Genomic DNA, 20,307 nt, shown 5'->3' on the forward strand with positions numbered 1-20,307 from the left:
GATAATCAAACCTTGAAGGCCACGATAGACCAGATGCGAACAGCCCCTCCAGCTGCCGTAGTAAAGGTTCCCATTGGATTGCCCCCAAAATATGCGGGACAAAGTGATCAGTTGGCAACCTTCGTGGCTCAATGTGAGTTATATCTGGATGTCAGGCACACGGAATTTCCAGACGATGGGGCTAAAGTAGCTTTCGTGATTAGACTCCGTATCTCGTGAGAAAGGATACTGTCTTAGGAAGGTACAGAGGATTTATACAGGAGATGACCGAGATGTTTCAAGACCCGCAAAGGGCTGAAACAGTAGTGCGGCAACTAGGCGCTCTGAAGCAAGCTAAAGGGACTGTTTCTGAGTACACTAACGCTTTTAAAATTCTGTCCCAGGAAACTGGTTACAATGACACTGCCCTGATGTTTATGTACCGGAGTGGATTAAATGCTGAAATCCTGGATGAGTTGGCCAGGACCTCCCCCCCCCGCTGACCTACCAGGGCTCATCCGGCTATGCCTACAGATAGATCACCGGATGGAAGGAAGGCGCCTGGAAAGGAAGCAGGAGGTCCCGAGATACTCAGCCTCGGCATCCCGCAACAAGACCCTTCCCACTACAGGGATGGCAGGTAATGCAACTGAGGGACAGGGAGGGGCTAGGCCAAGACTGTCGGAAGAAGAAAAGGAAAGATGACGCCGGGAACGTTTATGCTTTTATTGTTCAAAGCCGGGCCATGTGGCCAGAGACTGTGGACTGAAAGGGGGGAAAGCCGAGCCGTCGGGAAACTAGAACACCCAGTCCACGTGCAGGCCGGTGGACTGGGGGCAGCGTTGTATAAAGGCCCCCCAACGATCCAACCTCCCTCAAAGGGGGTGTTGGTCTTGCCTATTCGGATTACAACTTCCAGAGGAGTGGTGTTTAATTCCACTGCCTTAATTGACAGTGGAGCCTCCACAAATTTTATTGATGCAAAGTTAGTCAAGCGTCATGGAATTTCCCGGTGAAAACTGGACACTCCCCTAGCTGTGGAGACTATCGATGGGAGACCCCTGAAGTCAGGAGGGGTGACACAAGCCACGGAGGAAGTGAAACTTCAAATCCCTGGGCACGAAGAGTTCATTTCGCTATACGTGTCAGATCTCTCAAACTTTGAGGTGATTCTGGGAATGCCCTGGCTAGCAAAGCATGAACCCAAAATAAGTTGGAAGGAGGCGGTGGTGTGGTTCACCTCACAGTATTGCCAGGAGAACTGTCAACCTGAAGGAATCAAGAACACCTTAGCGGGGGCAGTGCAAGAGATCGAGCAAGTGACCCTGCCGCCAAAGTATGAAGAATTCAAAGATGTGTTTGATGAAAAAGAGGCAGAGACTTTACCCCCCCACCGCCCTTACGACTGTGCGATTGATCTAGTGCCAGGAGCCAGCATCCCATCAGGGAGAATCTACTCTCTCACAGAGAATGAGAGGGAGGCCCTGAAGGAATTCCTGGATAAAAACCTGAGGCGAGGATTCATACGCCCCTCACAATCCCCTGCTGGAGCGCCACTATTGTTTGTGAAAAAGAAGGGGGGAACTCAGACCCTGTAACGACTATCGTGCATTGAACCAGATCACCATCCCCAACAGCTACCCGCTGCCCCTGATCTCAGAGTTGCTGGACCGACTGCGCTCTGCAAAAATCTTCACGAAGTTGGATTTGAGAGGAGCATACAATCTGATCAGAATGAAGGAGGGAGATGAATGGAAAACAGGATTCTTGACCGCTTACGGACAGTATGAATACCTGGTCATGCCGTTCGGGCTTTGTGGAAGTCCAGGAATTTTTCAAAAATTCATGAACGACGTGTTTAGAGACTTGTTGGACACGTATGTAATCTGTTACTTAGATGATATCCTGGTGTTCTCAAAGAACCAGGAAGACCATGACCAGCATGTGAAGACGGTGTTGAAGAGACTGAGAGAAAATCACCTGTATGCTAAATTAGAGAAATGTGGATTTGACCTCAAGTCTCTAGACTTCCTTGGATATCGAATCTCAGCGGAAGGCGTGGAGATGGACCCAGGGAAAGTAAGCTGCATATTGGACTGGGGCCAACCTGTCACCAAAAAGGATGTACAATGGTTTTTGGGGTTTGCCAATTATTACAGAAAGTTCATTCCAGGGTTTTCCAAATTAACAGCTCCTCTGACTGACTGTTTAAGGGGGAAGAAGTTTCAATGGACAGAGAACACCACCGAGGCCTTTCAGGAGCTGAAGAGAAGGTTTGCTACTGAGCCCATTCTGCGCTTTGCTGATCCGAACCGCCCTTTCGTAGTGCAAGCAGATGCTTCAGATTTTGCCATCGGGGGGGGGTCCTGCTACAATTAGACCAAGAAGGGAAGGAGCTGCACCCCTGTGCGTACTTCTCTCGGAAGTTAAAGCCTGCAGAGAAGAACTACACAGTTTGGGAGAAGGAGCTGCTGGCCATCAAGGACTCTTTTGAAAACTGGAGACAATACCTAGAGGGGACCTCTCATCGAATTGAAGTGCGCTCCGACCACAAGAATCTTGAAAGCCTCCAAACAGCCAGAAAGCTGAACCAGAGACAGATAAGATGGTCCCAGTTCTTCACTAGGTTTAACTTCCAGATTACTTACCATGCCCAAGCCAAAAACCAGAGAGCGGATGCCTTATCCAGACAGCCACAATACAAAGAAAGTGAATCCGAGGACCAGCCTCAGTACGTAATCCCGCCAGAGAAATTAACGTTGGGAGTATGCCAGCCTTCATGGGAAGAGGAACGCAAAAAGGCACAACAAGAAGATGCAGACATGCTAAAATATCAGCAGGAGACGGGACAAGGTCAAGACTCCGAAGTAACCTTTCACTGGAGAAATGGACTGTTATGGTTCAAAACCGCCAGATATGTGCCAGAAGGGGAATTAAGGCTCAGAATCCTACGCCAGTGTCATGATTCCATCACAGCGGGACACTTTGGGATTTACAAGACCATTCAGAACGTGGCCAAGGACTTCTGGTGGCCTAAAATGTGTCGGGATATTGAGAGTTATGTAAAGTCCTGCTCTGTCTGTCTGCGGACAAAAACACAAACAGGGACACCAGCAGGACTGTTACAACCGTTGCCTGTCCCACACGAACCCTGGAAGGACCTCTCCATGGATTTTATAACTGATCTACCCAAGTCCCAAGGAATGACAGCCATCTTAGTAGTGGTGGATCTACTTACCAAAATGGCACACTTTCTTCCTTGTGCAGGGGCCTTAGAGGCTAAAGAAACGGCCAAGTTATTCATAAAAGAAGTCTACCGGCTGCATGGATTGCCAAACAGCGTAGTCTCAGACCGAGGAACTCAGTTCACAGCCAAATTTTGGAGAGCAATGTGGAAACAGTTGCAGACGGAATTAAAACTCTCCTCCGCCCATCACCCCCAGACAGATGGGCAGACGGAACGCTTGAACGCCGTTTTGGAAAGATATTTACGAAGTTATGTGTCCTATCAACAGACTGACTGGGTATCATATTTGCATTTTGCAGAGTTCGCCTACAACAATTCTCTGCACTCCAGCACTCAACAAACCCCGTTCTTCGCTAATTATGGATTCCATCCTAAAGTCTTTCCAAGCAGCTCAGAAGGAATGCTGGTACCGGCAGCTGAGAACTTCCTTAAGGAATTGCAAGCGGCGCAACAGACACTGAAACAGCAGTTAAACAAAGCCAAAACAGAGTACAAGCGAGTTGCTGACATGCACAGGAAGGAGGGCCCCCCCCTTCAACTGGGAGACCAGGTATGGCTGTCCACCCGCTTCCTCCAGATGCCGGGCAAATGTAGAAAATTACAAGACAAGAGGGTGGGTCCTTTCGAAATAGAAACTCAAATCAATCCTGTGGCGTACCGACTGAAGCTGCCTGACATGTTTAAAATACATCCTGTGTTCCATCGATCCCTCTTAACGAAAGCCGCCCCTCCCAGTGAGTTACGGCCGGAGGAACCTCCCAAAACTCCACTCCTGGTAAATGAGCAGCTTGAGTTTGAAGTTGAGGAGATCTTAGATTCCAGGATCAGACGCCACAAGCTGCAGTACTTGATTCACTGGAAAGGCTATGGGGTGGCTGACAGATCATGGGAAGATGCAGCTGATGTGCATGCTCCAGAATTGGTAAAACTTTTTCATCAACGTTTTCCCCACCGTCCCAAGCCAGACAAGGGGAGGGGGGCACAGCCTGGGAGGGGGGATGGTGTCGGAAGGCAGAGCTGGGGTCCCAATCCCGGGGAGCTGGATCCCAGAGAGTTGGGAGAAGAGTATTCGGATGGATGGCAGAGGGAAGGGGGAGGAACTTCCCCCCTTTGGAGCGAAGACGAAACAGAGGAACTGCCAGTGATAAGGTCGCTTAGCAACGGGGAGCCTGAGCCCTCCCTGGACATTCTCACGCCTCCCCCTCTTTCAGGCTCAGAGCAAGAGGGGGAAGAGGGAGGGCTGCTCACAGCCGAAAAGCGGGGAGGCAGTTTACCATCAGCCCCTCCCCTATCCCCCATCCTGGAATCGGAAACTTCAGAAGAGGAGGGGGTGATGCTTCCCCCCTCACCGCGCACACGCAGACAGCTGAAAAGACAGGAGAGAAGGGGGGGAAGGCGGGCAGTACCTGAGGGGCAGTTAAGGAGGAGCGAAAGATTGCGCGCCCGTTTGGCCCCTTCTTAAAGAACAGGCAGGAAGAAGTCCCTTGCTCTGTCAACTTTCTCCCAATGCCGCAGGACCTGTATCCCTGTATTGATTCATGAGAAAACGCAGTCTTTGTTTGGACATTACCCTAATAAAACACGAATTAACTACAATCATTGGTCTGGTTCCTGAGTCACATCCTGGGCCTGACAAAATGTTTTTGGAAAGAAAAAAAAAACGTCTCGCTTATTTTCAGCACAGCTTGTTGGAAATCCGGACTTCGTCTTCCGCTGCTAGATATGCCTTCTTATCTCAGGGGATTCCTGATCAAATCCAGCCATCTACAGCTCAACGAAATTTCGTGGATAATCTTTTCGGTTCCCCTTTATCTTGGAGAACATTTACGCCAGTCAAAGATTCCTCTTGACAGGCTTTTAACTGAAAAAAGCTTCCTCTGAGACAGAGCTCCCTCAGAGACAACCACCAGCCAGCATTCCTTCCGGGAAGAATAGTCGTGGTTCCCAAGTTCTGATAGTCTGTCAGTTGCCTGTTTTGGATGGGGTCGTACTCCCTGTGAAAGATCAGGTTTGTAATCTGGGGGCAGGGCTGTGGAGTCGGAGTCGTGGAGTTGGAGTCGGGAGCAATTTTGGGTGAAGTCGGAGTCGGAGTTGGTAGAAATGTACCAACTCCGACTTCAAAATAAATTTTGATTGACAAATTTAAAAAAATATAAATTCAAAATGTCAAAGAAGCTTCCCATGAAGTCAGCTGTAGTTGAGCATTTCACCATAACTCAAGATGGAAAACATTTTGTGTGTCAGTGACCCAGATGAAGACAAATGCTGTGATGCCAAGATCAGCGCATATTCAGGCAGCGATAAAAATGCTCCTATGAGAGCTTCCAATTTAAAAAGACAGGGCTGTGGAGTTGGAAGCAATTTTGGGTGGAGTCGGACAGTAGAAAAATAGAGGAATCAGAGTCGGAGTCAAAGGTTTAGTGTACCGACTCCACAGCCCTGTCTGGGGTACTCCTGGATCCATCTTTGTTACCTCAGTGTCTAGGAGTCCCTTTTACCAACTTCGGCTGGTAAGACAGCTGTGGCCATTTCTGGACCTGACTACTGTAGTCCATGTAACCTCTAGGTTGGATTACTATAATGTGCTCTATGTGGGGCTGCTCTTGAGGTTGGTCCGGAAGCTGCAGCTGGTGCAAAATGCAGTAGCACGACTGCTCAATGGGGCAGGGTATTGCCAACATGTCACCCCACTACTGAAACAATTGCACTGGCTGCCCATTAGCTAGCAGGCTAAGTTCAAGGTTCTGGTTTTGGTCTACAAAGCCCTATACAGCTGGGGACCAGGACAGACCTGAAACATTCTTACCCCTCATATACCCAGTCGATCACTACGGTCTGCAGGTGAGGGCCTCCTGTAGATACCATCTTATTGGGAGGTGTGCTTTGCATGACATAGGAAGTGAACCTTTAGTGTAGTGGCACCTGCCCTTTGGAATTCCCTCCTCTTAAATATTAGACAGGCGCCATCTCTGTTATCTTTTTGGTGCATACAGAAGACCTTCCTCTTTCAACAAGCCTTTTAAGCCTTTATCCCAGTCTGCATCGGAATTGCTTTTTAAGACTTTTTTTTAAAAAAGCTTTTTAAAAAAGATGTTTTTAAAGATGTTTTCATATATTTTAATGTTGTTTTAGTGTTTTAGTTTTCCATCCTGGGCTCCTACTGGGAAGAAGGGTGGGATATAATAATAATAATAATAATAATAATAATAATAATAAATGTTTAGCTTTGAGAAGAAAATACTGAGGGGAGATATGATAGTATTCTTCAAGGAATTGAAAAGGTACCACACAGAGGGCCAGGATCTCTTCTCAATCACCCAGAATGCAGTACACAGAATAATGGGCTCAATTTACAGGAAGCCAGATTTCAGGTGAACACTAGGAAATACTTCCTAACTGTTAGAGCAGTATGACAATGGAACCAATTACCTATGAAGAAAGATCCTCCGTGGCGCAGAGTAGTAAGCGGCGGTAACGCAGCCGAAGCTCTGCTCACGGCCGGAGTTCGATTCCAACAGAAGGAGGAAGTCGAATCTCTGGTAAAAGGGGTGGAGGTCCACTCAGCCTTCCATCCATCCGTGGTCGGTAAAATGAGTACCCGGCATATGCTGGGGGGGTAAAGAAAGGCCGGGGAAGGAACCGGCAATCTCACCCCATATATACGGTCTGCCTAGTAAACGTCCCAAGACGTCACCCTAAGAGTCGGAAACGACTCGCACTACAAGTGCGGGGGACACCTTTACCTTTACCTATGAAGATGGTGGGCTCTCCCAACACTGGAGGCGTTCAAGAGGCAGCTGGACAGCCACTTGTCTGGTATGCTTTAACTTGGATTCCTGCATTGAGCAGGGGGTTGGACTGATGGTCTTACAGGCTCCTTCCAACTCTACTATTCTGTGATTCTACTTCTCAGTAGGTAGGGATGCAAAAAGGTTGTTTATTCTTTACTGCACAGGCAGTGTGCATATTACCGAAGAGATGTATTTTTTCTGATCCAGTAGGATTCTTTCTTTCTCATTTCTTTTTGTTAAATTGCTGGTTTTTACTAATTTGTTTGAGGTAATTGTATTACATTTGATATTATATTATTTTTATTTAACAATTATTAACAATAAGCAATAATCAACAAAACTCTAATCCAAAAGTAAACATTTGTTTCTCATCATATTACATAATTAAATACTTCAGTCCAGACATTTTATTTTATTTTTTCCCAGATTAAATACATCAATTAAATACATCAAATATAAATGAATATAAAATATTTCTTCTAGAAAAATTCAAAACATACTTGAATGCACTGTTGTGTAAGGTAATAATTTTCTTGACAATATTGTATAAAGGACAACCAGTTTTCCCATAATTTGTTTCTATATTCACTTGTCATTCTTGATCTCAAATTCTTGATCTCTTAATTTGGATTCCTGCATTGAGCTGGGAGTTGGACTAGATGGCCTTATAGGCCCCTTCCAACTCTATGATTATATGAAATAAGACACTATTTTTGCCATTATAGCAAATCCTCAAACTTTATTAAACAATTCTTTTCAATGAGGGAGTAATGTAACTTTCCAATGCTGAGCAATAACATCCATGCAGCTGTTAACAAATAGGAAATAAGTTCCTTATGTTCTTTCTTTACAGTGGTGGTGACATAATAGTACAACAATATCAACGCACATTTCCAGTCTGCCTCCAAGTCAATTAAGCTCAAGGCTTCTGAAAGCAATTTAGTGCTTAATTTAGCCTGGGAAAAGGTGTAAGGGGGCAATAACTAGCTGTCCTTGAGCCTGCAGTATAAACAGCATCTCGGCACAATCCTCCTACCTGCAATAGGGGCACAACAATAAACTACATTGCAGGCTTGTTATATTCTACTCTCTCTCAGCCCAACCTAATATGGTTGTTGTAAACCACTTAGAGCCTGATCTACAGTATTCAGTATGAACTGCAGGATTTCATGAGCCACTCTCTTCCAGCTAGAGCCCTTTCCACCCTGCAATTTGGAGACAGTGAGCTGTATTTGCCTTGGAATTTCCATTGACAGGGCTATTTTCCCCCCACACTAAGTAACAACTAGGTTACAGGAAGATCTCTCTTATTGAGGTAGACAAACAGATGTCCAATCCCAGTTACATTAAAATGTTTTTTATTTCTATAAGGTTATGAAAATAGCTTCTCGCTGTGAACCAGGAAATGACTTATCCAGGCAATGAGCAAGTTTATTTATTAATTTATTTATTAACTTTATTTATACCCCGCCGTTTTTCCAAATTGGAACTCACGTCGGCTTCCAGATAAAAAACAGATACAATTAAAACCTACCAAAGTTAAAAGCATATAATAATAATAATAATAAAATAATAAAATTTTATTTGTTAGTCGCCTATCTGTCCGACTTAACGGACACTCTAGGTGACTTACAACCAGAATTAAAATACAATATACAATTAATCCCAGAGCTTGGAAAAGTTACTTTTTTAAACTACAACTCCCATCAGCCCAATCCAGTGGCAATGCTGGCTGGGGCAGATGGGAGTTGTAGTTCAAAAAAGTAACTTTTCCAAGCTCTGATTAATCCAATATCAAACATCTAAACACAACAAAAAGCTAATCCACCCCAAGATTCTTGTAGGCCTGCCTGAATAGCCAGGTCTTTAAGGCTCGGCGAAAGCTCATCAGGGAGGAAGCATGTCGAAGATCATAAGGGAGAGAGTTCCAGAGGGTGGGGGCCACAACTGAGAATGCCCTCTCCCGGGTCTGCAACAGCCTAGCTGTTTTGACTGGTGGGACCGAGAGGAGGTCCTGTGTGGCTGATCTTGTGAGGCGGCCTGATTGGTGATACTGGAGGCGGTCCTTCAGATAAACTGGGCCGAAACCGTATAGGGTTTTAAAGGTCAGTACCAACACCTTGAACTGGGCCCGGTAAACCACTGGTAGCCAGTGTAGATCTACTAACACTGGGGTAATGTGATCTCGGCGTCGGCTAAGCTTGATCAAGCGTGCCGCCGCATTCTGTACCAGCTGCAGTTTCCAGACCATTTTCAAGGGTAACCCCACGTAGAGCGCATTACAGTAGTCTAAGCGAGAGGAGACCAGGGCATGTATCACCCGTGGGAGTAGATGCACAGGAAGGTAGGGAAGGTAATACATAAGTAAATAAATATAGCCAGATATAATTAAAAAATGAACTCTAATTTAAAATAGCATTAAACTGTTTCTGATAATTAAAAACTATACTCATGAAATCGGAATAATTAAAAATTAAACAAGCAAGAGCAATATGACCTCCTTTTGGGCCTATCCTTAGCCGCCTTCGGAATCAAAGGCTTGCTGAAATAAGAAAGTTTTTACCTGTCTACGAAAGGACTGCAGAGAAGAGGCCATTCTTATCTCCTTAGGGAGGGAATTCCAAAGCCTAGGTGCAGCCACCGAGAAGGCCCTAACTCGTATTCTCACTAGTTGTACTTGTGCGGATGAAGGTATTGAAAGAAGGGCCTCTCTTGAAGATCTCAGGGCCCGGGCAGGCACATAGAGGGCGATGCGGTCTGACAAATAGCCTGGACCCAAGCTGTGTAGGGCTTTATAGGTCAACACCAGCACTTTGAATTGTGTCCGGAAACAAACTGGCAGTCAGTGGAGCTTTTTTTAGCAGGGGAGTTGTATGGTCCCTGTAATCAGCCCCAGTTAACATTCTGGCTGCAGCACGTTGTACCAGCTGAAGTTTCCGAGGAGTCTTCAGAAGCAGCCCCACGTAGAGCACCTTACAGTAATCTAAACGGGATGTGACTAAGGCATGTGTCACCATGGCCAGATCGGACGGGTCAAGGAACGGGCGCAGTTGGCGCACTAATCTCAAATGTGCAAAAGCCCTCCTGGCTACTGCAGAAACCTGGGAATCCAAATTTAAAGCTGAGTCCAGGAGGACACCCAAACTGCGAACCTGTGTCTTCAGGGGGAGTATAACCCCATCCAGCACAGGCTGTATCCCTATTCCCTGATCTGCCTTACGACTGACCAGGAGCACCTCTGTCTTGTCTGGATTAAGCCTCAATTTGTTCACCCTCATCCAATCCACCACTGATGTTAGACACCGGTTTAAAACCAAGACAGCTTCCTTGGAAGTAGGTGGAAAGGAGACATAGAGTTGGGTGTCATCAGTATACTGGTGGCACTGAACTCCAAACGCCCAAACGTCTCTCTTAATCGTTTAAAAAACCTCTATGGGTCTCTCATCCTTTTTCCAGCCACTCCATTCTACCCCCCCCATCAGTGTCTCATCATGCTGTGACACTTGACATATTCTAGGGCTGATGTAGATTTTTTTCTCCTGCATAGATGTTTGTATCTATGATTCAGGTTTTGGCTACCTAATATTGATTATATTAATCAGCACTTGTATACAGGTTAGTGGGAGGTGCAACAAAATGGTAGATTGTGGAGCGTGGGTGTTCAGGACTTCAGCCACTCTGTATCCGGTTTCCTCCCCTCCATCACCAGTCAGTATTCCATGCCCACTGAGCATGCTCTGTCCTTATTGGAATGTTGTTGGGTTTAGGGGTTTTTCTATTTTTTATACTGTACTTCTGCAAACTTTGGAATTCCACCCAGCCTGCTGACACCCCCTCAAGCGTGGATGGTTTTGGCTACATGAGCAGCAGTCAGAATTGAGATTACTGTAAGTGGATACAAGTGGAACCTGCAACAAAATGTAGCAGTGTGGAGTGCCCCAGTGCGACCATACCCCTTTCCAGGATGCTTGTATCCCTTCTCTTTGCCGCCAGCAGGCAGATGACATTCTGTCCCCACTAAACATACCTAGTTCGCATTGGATTACTTCTGAGGCTTCGGCTTCTTTTTCGGATTTTCCCCTGGATATTTTGCGTATTCTGCAAGTTTTGGTTTCCTCCAAATCCTGTTGATGTCTATGTGGCGGGAGGCGTAGGATGCTGCGATGCTTTACATAAGGAATGGAACTTACTAAGGGGACTGAGATCGCTATTCCTGTATTCGACAGCATGATGAGTAAGTGAAATGGAGGAGCCACTGCCACAGAAGCTGAAGGCGTTTCATACCAAACAATCGTTGAAACAGTGAAGTTTAAAAAACTAAAACCATATAAAATTGCCATACATTTTGTAACATAGTGTGGTCATTTCAACCTCCACACAAAAGTACAGTCTGGAGAGAGAAACGGCTATAACTCCACGTTAAAAAGACGCGATTTGATTCCCAGCGGCAGAATACCTCTTGGCTTCAAATTCAGTGTTGTTTGCTTTATTATAATCATATAAATATAAACATGGGCTTTGAGGGGAGGATCGGGGCAGTGAGAAGTGAAGAACGAGACTCGAAGCGATTCTCGCTGCTGTCTAGATCACACACACACACACACACACATACACACACTTCTGCACGGATAATTCGAACGCGCCATTTTCTTTCCCGGAAGAAACTTTTCTCTATAAAGATGCCGCCATTTTAAACTACGAACCGTACCTCCTCCTGTCTTCTCTTATAGTACGTCACTTCGAGCAAGCGCGACGCCATGTTGTGTTACGGATAAAGAGGCGGCCCCACGAGGGGCTTGGGCCTTGTTCCCCCTCCCTTTTTTAGGTGTCTTCATAAAATGCCCGCCGAGAGTTTCCTTTTCCCACCGGTCCGCTCCAAGATGGCGTCGATGCGGGAGAGCGACACTGGTTTGTGGCTGCACAACAAACTGGGCTCTACAGACGAGCTGTGGGCACCTCCGAGTATTGCCTCGTTGCTCACCGCGCCGGTCATTGACAACATCCGCCTCTGCTTCCACAGCCTCTCTTCACCCGTCAAGCTCAAGCTCTTGCTGGGGATATTGCACCTGCCTCGCCGCACTGTGGATGAGGTGAGGCAAGGAGGGAGCGGAAAACATTCTTTAGTCCCCTTCTTTCCCCAGCCCGGGCCTCTCGCATCACCCAGCCCAACTGGGGCAAGAAACCCAGAGCGCCCTACTTGGTTTGGCCCATCCCGCCGGTAGATCTCCTTTTAGTCTCCCCACACTTTCCCCACACTAACCAAATGAAACCAAGACCACCGGGAGAGGTCTAGTTCTTCCAGTCCGTGAGGAGAATGGAGGAGAATGACCCGCTTGTTATTTTGGACCAAGCTAGTGAATTTACCATTTCCAGAAGTGGGCTATACTTAAGCCTGGATTGGCAGAGGCGGCATGGGGGAGCAAACAAGGAGCTCTCCCCCATCTAGTATATTTTGCACACCTAGAAATATACTTTGCCCCTTCTGTGCCCTTCCGAATTTTTACTATCCCTGAGGTCCATCCACGGTTTAAAATTGACAGAGCAAGAATCCATAGTCTGGTCTTTTAACGGATAAGGCATCTGCGTTAAGTGATCCTGAGAATGCGCTCATGCTTAAGAACGTTTAGAAGTGTCTTGTGGGATCAGACTGAGGTATACTCATTTCAACATTCTTCACAAAAATCTTAGTCAACAGGCACTAGGAGATTCACCAGAAATCAGTCTATCTCTGCCCTACTGCATCAGTGTGAGCTCAGTCTGCCTCAGCCCATCTCTTGAAGGATCTGAATTTGTTGTAAGCAGTATTCTTGCCTGGCTACTGTGGTGAGGAAGGGGAAGAGCGCATCAGGTCTGGTTTGTACATGCAGTAGAATGGTAATGCTTTACTTGGACAGTATTTGCTTTAATGCAGCTTCATGGTAAACCTCCATGGAGATAGAAAAAAAATTAGCATGTGAAGAAGGCTAGGCTGGTACATTTCTCCCTATATGCAAGAAGGGTTTTCTGCTGGGAAGGAGCATTCAAAGATGTCAAGATGTACACCCCAAGAAAAGTGCTTTCATTTGTTTCCACTGCGTGTATAAACTGAGACCTACTCTCTCCATCTTTTGTACTTTCCCTTGTAGCCATCATTGTCAACCCCTAACTTTGTTGTTTTCCTTGGATACCAGCAAGTGTGCACCAATAAACAAAACTGCACTGGACATGAATCTAAAGGTACAAAATGTGAAAATGTGCTGAAGGAAGCCCTTCCATGGGAGACAGAGAAGTCTGCACTGAAAGGCAAAATAATGTAATAAACACAGTGAGTTGTTCCACCCATCTCGGGTGTTATGACCCACATTTGTATGTTCTTCATCCTCCACATTATGGCCTAATTTTTATGACCTAAGTTTAGTATAGTTGGCACCTGGGGCTGGAGTTGGCTTGCCCACCCCATCACTTTCAGGAGTAGACACCACAGAATCATCTTATAAATTGATAAAAATGGTTAGCTCCTAGTAAGAAGAAATGCCCTTTTCCAGAAGCTTCACCTGTCAGGTGACTTTTCGAAGCACTTCTTATTAGAAAGAAAAGCTCTGTGATGCAGCTGCTGAAAAAGCTAATGCAATCTTAGGCTGCATTAATAGCACATAGTGTCCAGATCATGGTAATAATCATCTTCAAATGTTTCCTAGTTATGTTACTTAAAGACATGGGGTGCGGGAATTCTGTGGGAACTAGCTACATACCTGTTGCCATTCTGATTGCCCACCAGAAAGTAATCTGAATGACAGTGGGGGTGAAGCTAGTGTGTTTGTCCTTGCAGCCTGTGATGTTCCTATATATTAGTGTATATATGGTAAGTGCTGGTTGTTTAGAGTATACATGGTAAGTAGTGAAAGAGGAGGGGGAGTGAATGGGCAATAGAATGCTTGATGATTGGCTGAATGTTTAAAATGGCTGACAGTATAAATGAAAGGATGACAGGTAAATCTGGGTGAATGTGAGGTGGTGAATTGTGGAATCAAGGGGGGAGAAGAGAAAGAGTGGATTGCTTGGTGGGGTTTGAGAGAGTTGTTTGCCAGGAGAGAGTGGAGAAGGAGGGAGGTGGAGTTCGGATTAGTATTGAGTAAAACCATATGCTTATGTGCCTTAAGAAGAAATCTTGTTAATCTTGTTAGCTTTGTTATCTGTAATAAATACTTAATTTGGTTTACCAAAGGCCTGATCCTTGGCTGGGGTTTCACAGACCAGAAGGGAGGGTAAGGTAATGACCAAGGCTGAAGGGGAACTGTAACAAATGGTGGCAGCGGTGAAGAGAATAACAATACCAGTATTCAGAGTCTCTGGGAATACTAGTATTGGGACGTTACTGGTGGTTGCCTAGCAGGGGGATCTGTTGAGATCTGTGCTAGAGCGGGGAGAGAAATCATAAGAGAGAGCGGTCCGGACTGGTGGAGTCCCTGGTGGTGCCTAGAGACAGGCAGTAACCACGAGCAGGTAGGAACCTGACAGGGAGAGCCAGGGAAGGACGCATCACATGTGGTGTCAGTAGCGGTGGGATACGAACAACAGAGAATCCAGATACGAATACTAGAGAATCCCTAACAGTGGTGTGGCAAACAGAAATAACAAAACAAGATTACTTGTGAGTGACTGGCAAAGTGTGTGGCAAAGAGTGAGTGACCATGGCTGAATACATAAAAATGAAAAGAGAGGAGCTGGTGGAGAAGTGCATAACATTCAATTTACCTCACGAGGGTAAAGGGGTAGATGAATTGAGGGTAGCACTTACAGGATTTGCAACTGCCCAGCAAAAACAACCTGTCAGAGAAGAGACCCCAGAAGGATATTTAAGCAATCCCGCTTATATAGAGTACTTGAGAGAGAAGTTGAGGATGGAAGGTGCAGAGAAGGAAAAACAGAGAGAGTTGGAAGCTGAGAGATTGAGGATGGAGACTGAGGAAAAAGACAAGCAGAGAGAGTTGGAAGCTGAGAGATTGAGGATGGAGGCTGAGGAAAAAGATAAACAGCGAGAGTTGGAAGCTGAGAGATTGAGGATGGAAGCTGAGAAAATGAGAATGGGGTTTGAGGAGAGGGAGAAACAACGAGCAGTGGATGCCGAATTACAAGTAGAAAAGTTAAAATTTGAAAGAGAGAAGTGTCATTCTGATGAAACAAGAAAGGACAGAGATGGAGCAAAAATAAAAATTACTCCAAAGGACTTTGCTGTCTATGAGCCTGGTCAAGATCCTCAAATTTACCTCAGCACCTTTGAAAAAGCAGCTCAGTTGTGGGGGCTACCTGAAGATAAATACATGCAGTATTTATCAAATCTGATTAAAGGGGAATTGGCTGAGGTATACCAATATTTTCCCTCAGACAGGCCCGTCACCTATGCTGAGTTTAAAGAGGCAGTATACAAAAGGTTCAGACTGGGGCCTGATTATTTTAGAAAGCTTTTCAGAAATTGCCAGATACAGACAGGGAGGTCTTTTGTGGAACTGGGAGCAAAGTTGATGGATATATTTGGAAAGTGGATGAGTAGTGCCAAAGCTCAGTCAGTGGAAGAGGTGAAAAGCCTCATGATACTGGATCAATTATACCATCAGTTACCACCAGAAATAAGGCTCCTGGTCAAAGACCGTTCCCCTACATCTGTGCAGGAGGCCGCAGAAATGGCGGATCACTTCGCCTCCAATAGAAGTGGCTGGGTGGGGAAAACATCAAGAGAGCTTAAACCCAGACCATATAGTGGTGGCAGAAGGGATGTGGTACCACAGCGAGTGAGTCCTCCATTAAAATCTGAAGGGCACAGGACACCCCAGAGTGGATCTGTGTACCCTAAAAGTGAGGAGAAATTATGCTACAAATGTGGTAGACCAGGGCACCTACGTTTTCAATGTGAGGTTGTCAACCCCATTAGTAATCCTGCTCAGACAAGGGCAGTGAAAACAGAGCCCAAGGCTTTAGAAGCAGCGAAAAAGGTTCAGTTTTGCCAGATAAACTGGACAGAAGTAACAGACCTTGATTCAAGTCTGAGAGAGGAAGTGAGTGTACAAGGGGCAACTTATTGGGCATTGCTTGACACTGGTGCCGCTCAGACGTTACTGAGGCCAGATTTAATAAAATCTGAAGAAATATTACCCCAGGAAATGGTGAATATCCAAGGAGTGAGGGGTCAACCAGAGAGTTTGCCTGTGGCCCTGGTGGATATGACTTGGAGAGGCCGAGAGAGCCGATATAAAGTAGGCATTAATGCCCAGCAACAAGAACCAGTAATACTGGGAAGGGATGTAATGGGCGCCCAAGGAAAGATCTATGTAGTGACCAGACAGCAAATTGGTAGAGAAAAAGAAGCCATATTAAGGGGGGCTGAAACAAAGAGGGTGGAATCTGTTAGCCAGCCTCAGGTCACCATAGCAACCACTAGCAGGCCTGGTGAAGGAGACAGACTGTATCAAGTGGTCTCTGGGGAAGAAGCAGAGCAATTCAGGGAAGAGCTGCATAAAGATATAAGTTTGAAGCATATAAAGGAACAAGCCCTGACCCAACAGATTCCTTTCACTGACAAACTGAGGAATCAAGTTGTGTGTGAGAATGGGATTTTATATAGACTGTGGATGCCTGCTGAGAGAAAGGATGAATGTGAACCAGTGAAGCAATTGATAGTACAAAGCAAATACAGAACCAGATTGCTAGAGGTAGCCCACGATGTCCCATGTGCAGGACATCTGGGAATAAAAAAGACCAAGAGGAGATTGGCTGCACATTATTATTGGCCAAATATCTCCAAGGATGTAAAACAACATTGTCTATCTTGTGGAATATGCCAAAAGGTGGGAAAGAGTGGAGTAAAGACCAAGGCACCCTTAAAGCCCCTTCCTATAATTGGACAACCCTTTTATAGAGTGGGAATAGATTTGGTGGGCCCTTTTTCCAAACCCACAAGGCATGGCAAGAAATATCTAGTGGTGGTGGTGGATTTTGCCACCAGGTACCCAGACGCAGAAGCACTGAGATCTGTAGAAGCCCCTGTAGTGGCAGAGGCTTTATTAAAAATCTTTATGAGGCTGGGTTTCCCTCATGAAGTGCTGACAGATCAAGGCAGTGTATTCATGGGAGAAGTGATGCAATGTATGTGGAAATGTTGTGGTCTAAAACATCTAAAGACCGCTACTTACCATCGCGCCACTAATGGGCTAACTGAGAGATTCAATGGAGTTTTGAAGGGCATGATAAGAAGCTATGTTCAAGATCACCCACAAGACTGGGATGAACGGTTGGGATGCTTCTTATTTGCATACAGAGAAGTCCCTCAGGAGTCAACAGGCTTCTCACCCTTTGAACTAATGTTTACTAGAAAAGTGAGGGGACCTTTGGAACTGCTAAAAAATTCATGGGAAGGAACTCTGGGAGAGTACAAAACTTCTGTAGTAGATTTTGTATTGGAATTCCGCAATAAATTAACATCAATGATGGAAGTAGTGAAAGAGAATTTGAGTCATGCACAGGAGAAGCAAAGTTACTGGTATGACAGAACAGCCAGAGAACGTGTGTATGATGTGGGAGATATGGTTATGGTGTTCATACCCAGGAAACATGACAAATTACAGGCTAACTGGGAAGGACCATATACCATCAGAGAAAGGCTTGACACAGTGACGTATGTAATCACCACAGACCAATTAAACAAAAGCAAAGTGGTTCATGTAAATATGTTAAAGCCTTACCATACCAGGGATGCAAAGGTGTTGCAAGTTACCTTATTCCCTGAGGGAAGTGGGCCTGAACTTCCAGATTTGGTACAGGAAAGCAAAGACAAAGGAGGGGTAGATCAAGTGGAATGGTCAGAGGAGGTGAAGGAGGAAGTAAAAGAAGAGATTCTGAGAGTTTTGAAAACCTATAGGAATCTCTTTAGCAACAAACCTGGCCGAACCAGTATAGTTATACATTCCATTGATACTGGAGATCATGCCCCAATCAGATCTGTTCCGTACCGTGTGAATGGGAAAGTTTTGAATGAGATCAAAAAGGAGGTGGAAGATATGCTGGAATTAGGAGTGATCAGGGAATCCATCAGTCCCTGGGCCTCAAGTATTGTCCTTGTTCCGAAAAAAGATGGAACGACAAGGTTTTGCATTGATTATCGGCTAATCAATAAAATTACTGTCCCAGATGCGTATCCTATGCCTAGGGTAGACGCAATGTTAGAGTTATTGGGGGCAGCAACCATTATCTCTACACTAGATCTCTGTAACGGATTTTGGCAAATGGAACTAGACGAGCAATCCAGAGCCAAAACTGCCTTCAGTACACCAGATGGGTTATATGAGTTTGTGACCTTACCCATGGGACTAAGGAACTCACCAAGTTCATTTCAGAGGCTAATCAATACTGTGTTACGAGGCATGTCAGATTTTGCATTGGCCTATATCGATGACGTGGCCATTTTTAGCAAGTCGGTGCCTGAGCATGTCCAACACCTGACAACAGTATTGGAGGCCTTAAGAAAAGCAGGCCTCACAATAAAAGCTAAGAAATGCCAGTTTGGACTAAAGGAAGTAATTTATTTAGGACATAAGGTGGGGAGTGGGAAAATCACCCCCTTATGGAGCAAGGTGGAGGCAATACAAGCGTGGCCGATCCCCTTAACCAAAAAACAAGTAAGGGCATTTCTGGGTGTGGCTGGATTTTATAGGAAGTTTGTGAGAAATTTTGGGGAAGTAGCAACCCCCTTGCATGAATTAACAAAGAAGAAGTGTTCTGAGAGTGTGGTATGGACGGATGAATGTCAGAAGGCTTTTGATCTACTGAAGCAAGCAGGACTTCCGGGAAGGGTGACTTCGCTTGTGCCTGCTTTTGAGATGGGCTCCCGCCTCAAAAGAAGCTTATTCAGATACAAATCAGTCAGAACATTTTTTTTTGACTGATGAAATTTCTCCCGGGCAGGGAGAAACGTAGAGATCAACCTCAAAAGCCTGTTTTTGTTGGGAGGACTGGATTTCATTAATTTATGAGAAAAGGTCCAGCCAGCAATGACGGACGGACTTCCGAACAAGCTCTATCTGATTAATGCGATACGTTTATCTTTTCTTCAAAGAGAAAACGGACTAACAGGCAAGCACCCTTCTTTCTTTTCTTTTTTTTTTTACTTGGTTTAAATTGTTGCAGCAAAAAGAGATTTGTCAAATGAATCAGCTTTAAAGAACTTCTGGGTGAGCTATAACTCTTCTCTGTTATTCACGAAATTAACAGCTTATCTCTGTTTCTATTGCAAAAAGCTGTCCTGGAAGTGCATTCTAAAGATATAAACAGAAGAGGGATTTCTATTCCGAGGAACATTATATTGTCTGGGACTATTCTCTTTTTGGTCTATTTTATTTTGACGAATCTGCTTCTTCACGACGCCACTAACTGTTTTGATGCTGGGAACTAAATTTGTTTTGTGTTCTTGAACATAGAGAGATAAGGCAGGCTGCTCTGTTTATACTGTGATGTCATCAAGCCTGGAATATTAACCCAATTGTTGCTGAAATAAGAAGTGGTTCTTCTTTATTTTTGTTTTGTTTTGTTTTCGTGGTTTTAAAAATGGCAATCAAGAAAGTGGCTGAGAATCTGGAAGTAATTATGTTTCAGAAAATAATGGATGAGATTGAGATAACGAAACAAACCCTGCGACAGGGCAGTAAGGAGCTGAAAATTGAACTGAGCAAAATGACGCAGGAGCTTAAAGAAACAGGGGATCCTGTGAGAGAGGAGAATGAGATCAGAGATGAGAAAAGAAAAAATAAAGAGAAGATACAAGCCCTGGAGATTGGAACAAATGTGGAATTGGAAAAAGATCTGGAGTTTATGGATATTAGAAATAAAATCTACTGTTTGGAATTTAACGTTATCTCTGAAGAAATTAATGAAGATATTAGAGATAAAGTTATCAATGGCTTGGATAATCTTCTGGACTGGAATGACGTGATCGAGCTTGATATAGAGAAAATCTATGGAATTAACTGCAGCCATGTGACAATGGAAAAACTCTCAAGAGATGAGCCAGTGCATTTTGTAAAAAAGAAGAACACAGATATGACTTTACAACAATATTTCAGCAACTTATTCAGAATTGATGGCAAGAAAATATTTGGGATAGAGGAAATTCCCATCAGACTCTTATTATATGACTATGGCTATGACAGCAAGATTATTATGGAATACTGATAATGGAAGATTGGACACTGAAATTACTGTACTTAACAGGACTATTGAAGATGGAAGATGGAATTAATATGGATAATGGAATAATGGCTATTG

At 44.9% G+C, this 20,307-nt stretch overlaps 2 protein-coding genes across 3 annotated transcripts in view; one reads left to right on the top strand and one right to left on the bottom strand.

The window, feature by feature from the left end:
• Positions 1 to 11,470, bottom strand: part of NICOL1 (NELL2 interacting cell ontogeny regulator 1) — a 60,704-nt gene extending 49,234 nt beyond the window's left edge. The window contains exon 1 of one of the 2 annotated variants that reach the window (XM_061629797.1): positions 11,045 to 11,330. In XM_061629797.1, the coding sequence (XP_061485781.1) occupies positions 11,045 to 11,246 (202 nt within the window). In that variant the 5' untranslated portion in view covers positions 11,247 to 11,330. Of the gene's footprint in view, positions 1 to 11,044 lie in introns of both variants that reach the window. The other variant, XM_061629798.1, reaches the window with a different exon arrangement.
• Positions 11,471 to 11,772: 302 nt separating this feature from the next.
• NELFA (negative elongation factor complex member A) overlaps positions 11,773 to 20,307 on the top strand; it is a 51,686-nt gene continuing 43,151 nt past the window's right edge. Inside the window, exon 1 of the mRNA XM_061629796.1 lies at positions 11,773 to 12,107. Coding sequence (XP_061485780.1) covers positions 11,856 to 12,107 — 252 coding nt within the window. The 5' untranslated portion in view covers positions 11,773 to 11,855. The remainder of the gene's footprint in view (positions 12,108 to 20,307) is intronic.

This window comes from Rhineura floridana, chromosome 5, assembly GCF_030035675.1.
Source record: "Rhineura floridana isolate rRhiFlo1 chromosome 5, rRhiFlo1.hap2, whole genome shotgun sequence".
Classification (NCBI taxonomy): domain Eukaryota; kingdom Metazoa; phylum Chordata; class Lepidosauria; order Squamata; family Rhineuridae; genus Rhineura; species Rhineura floridana.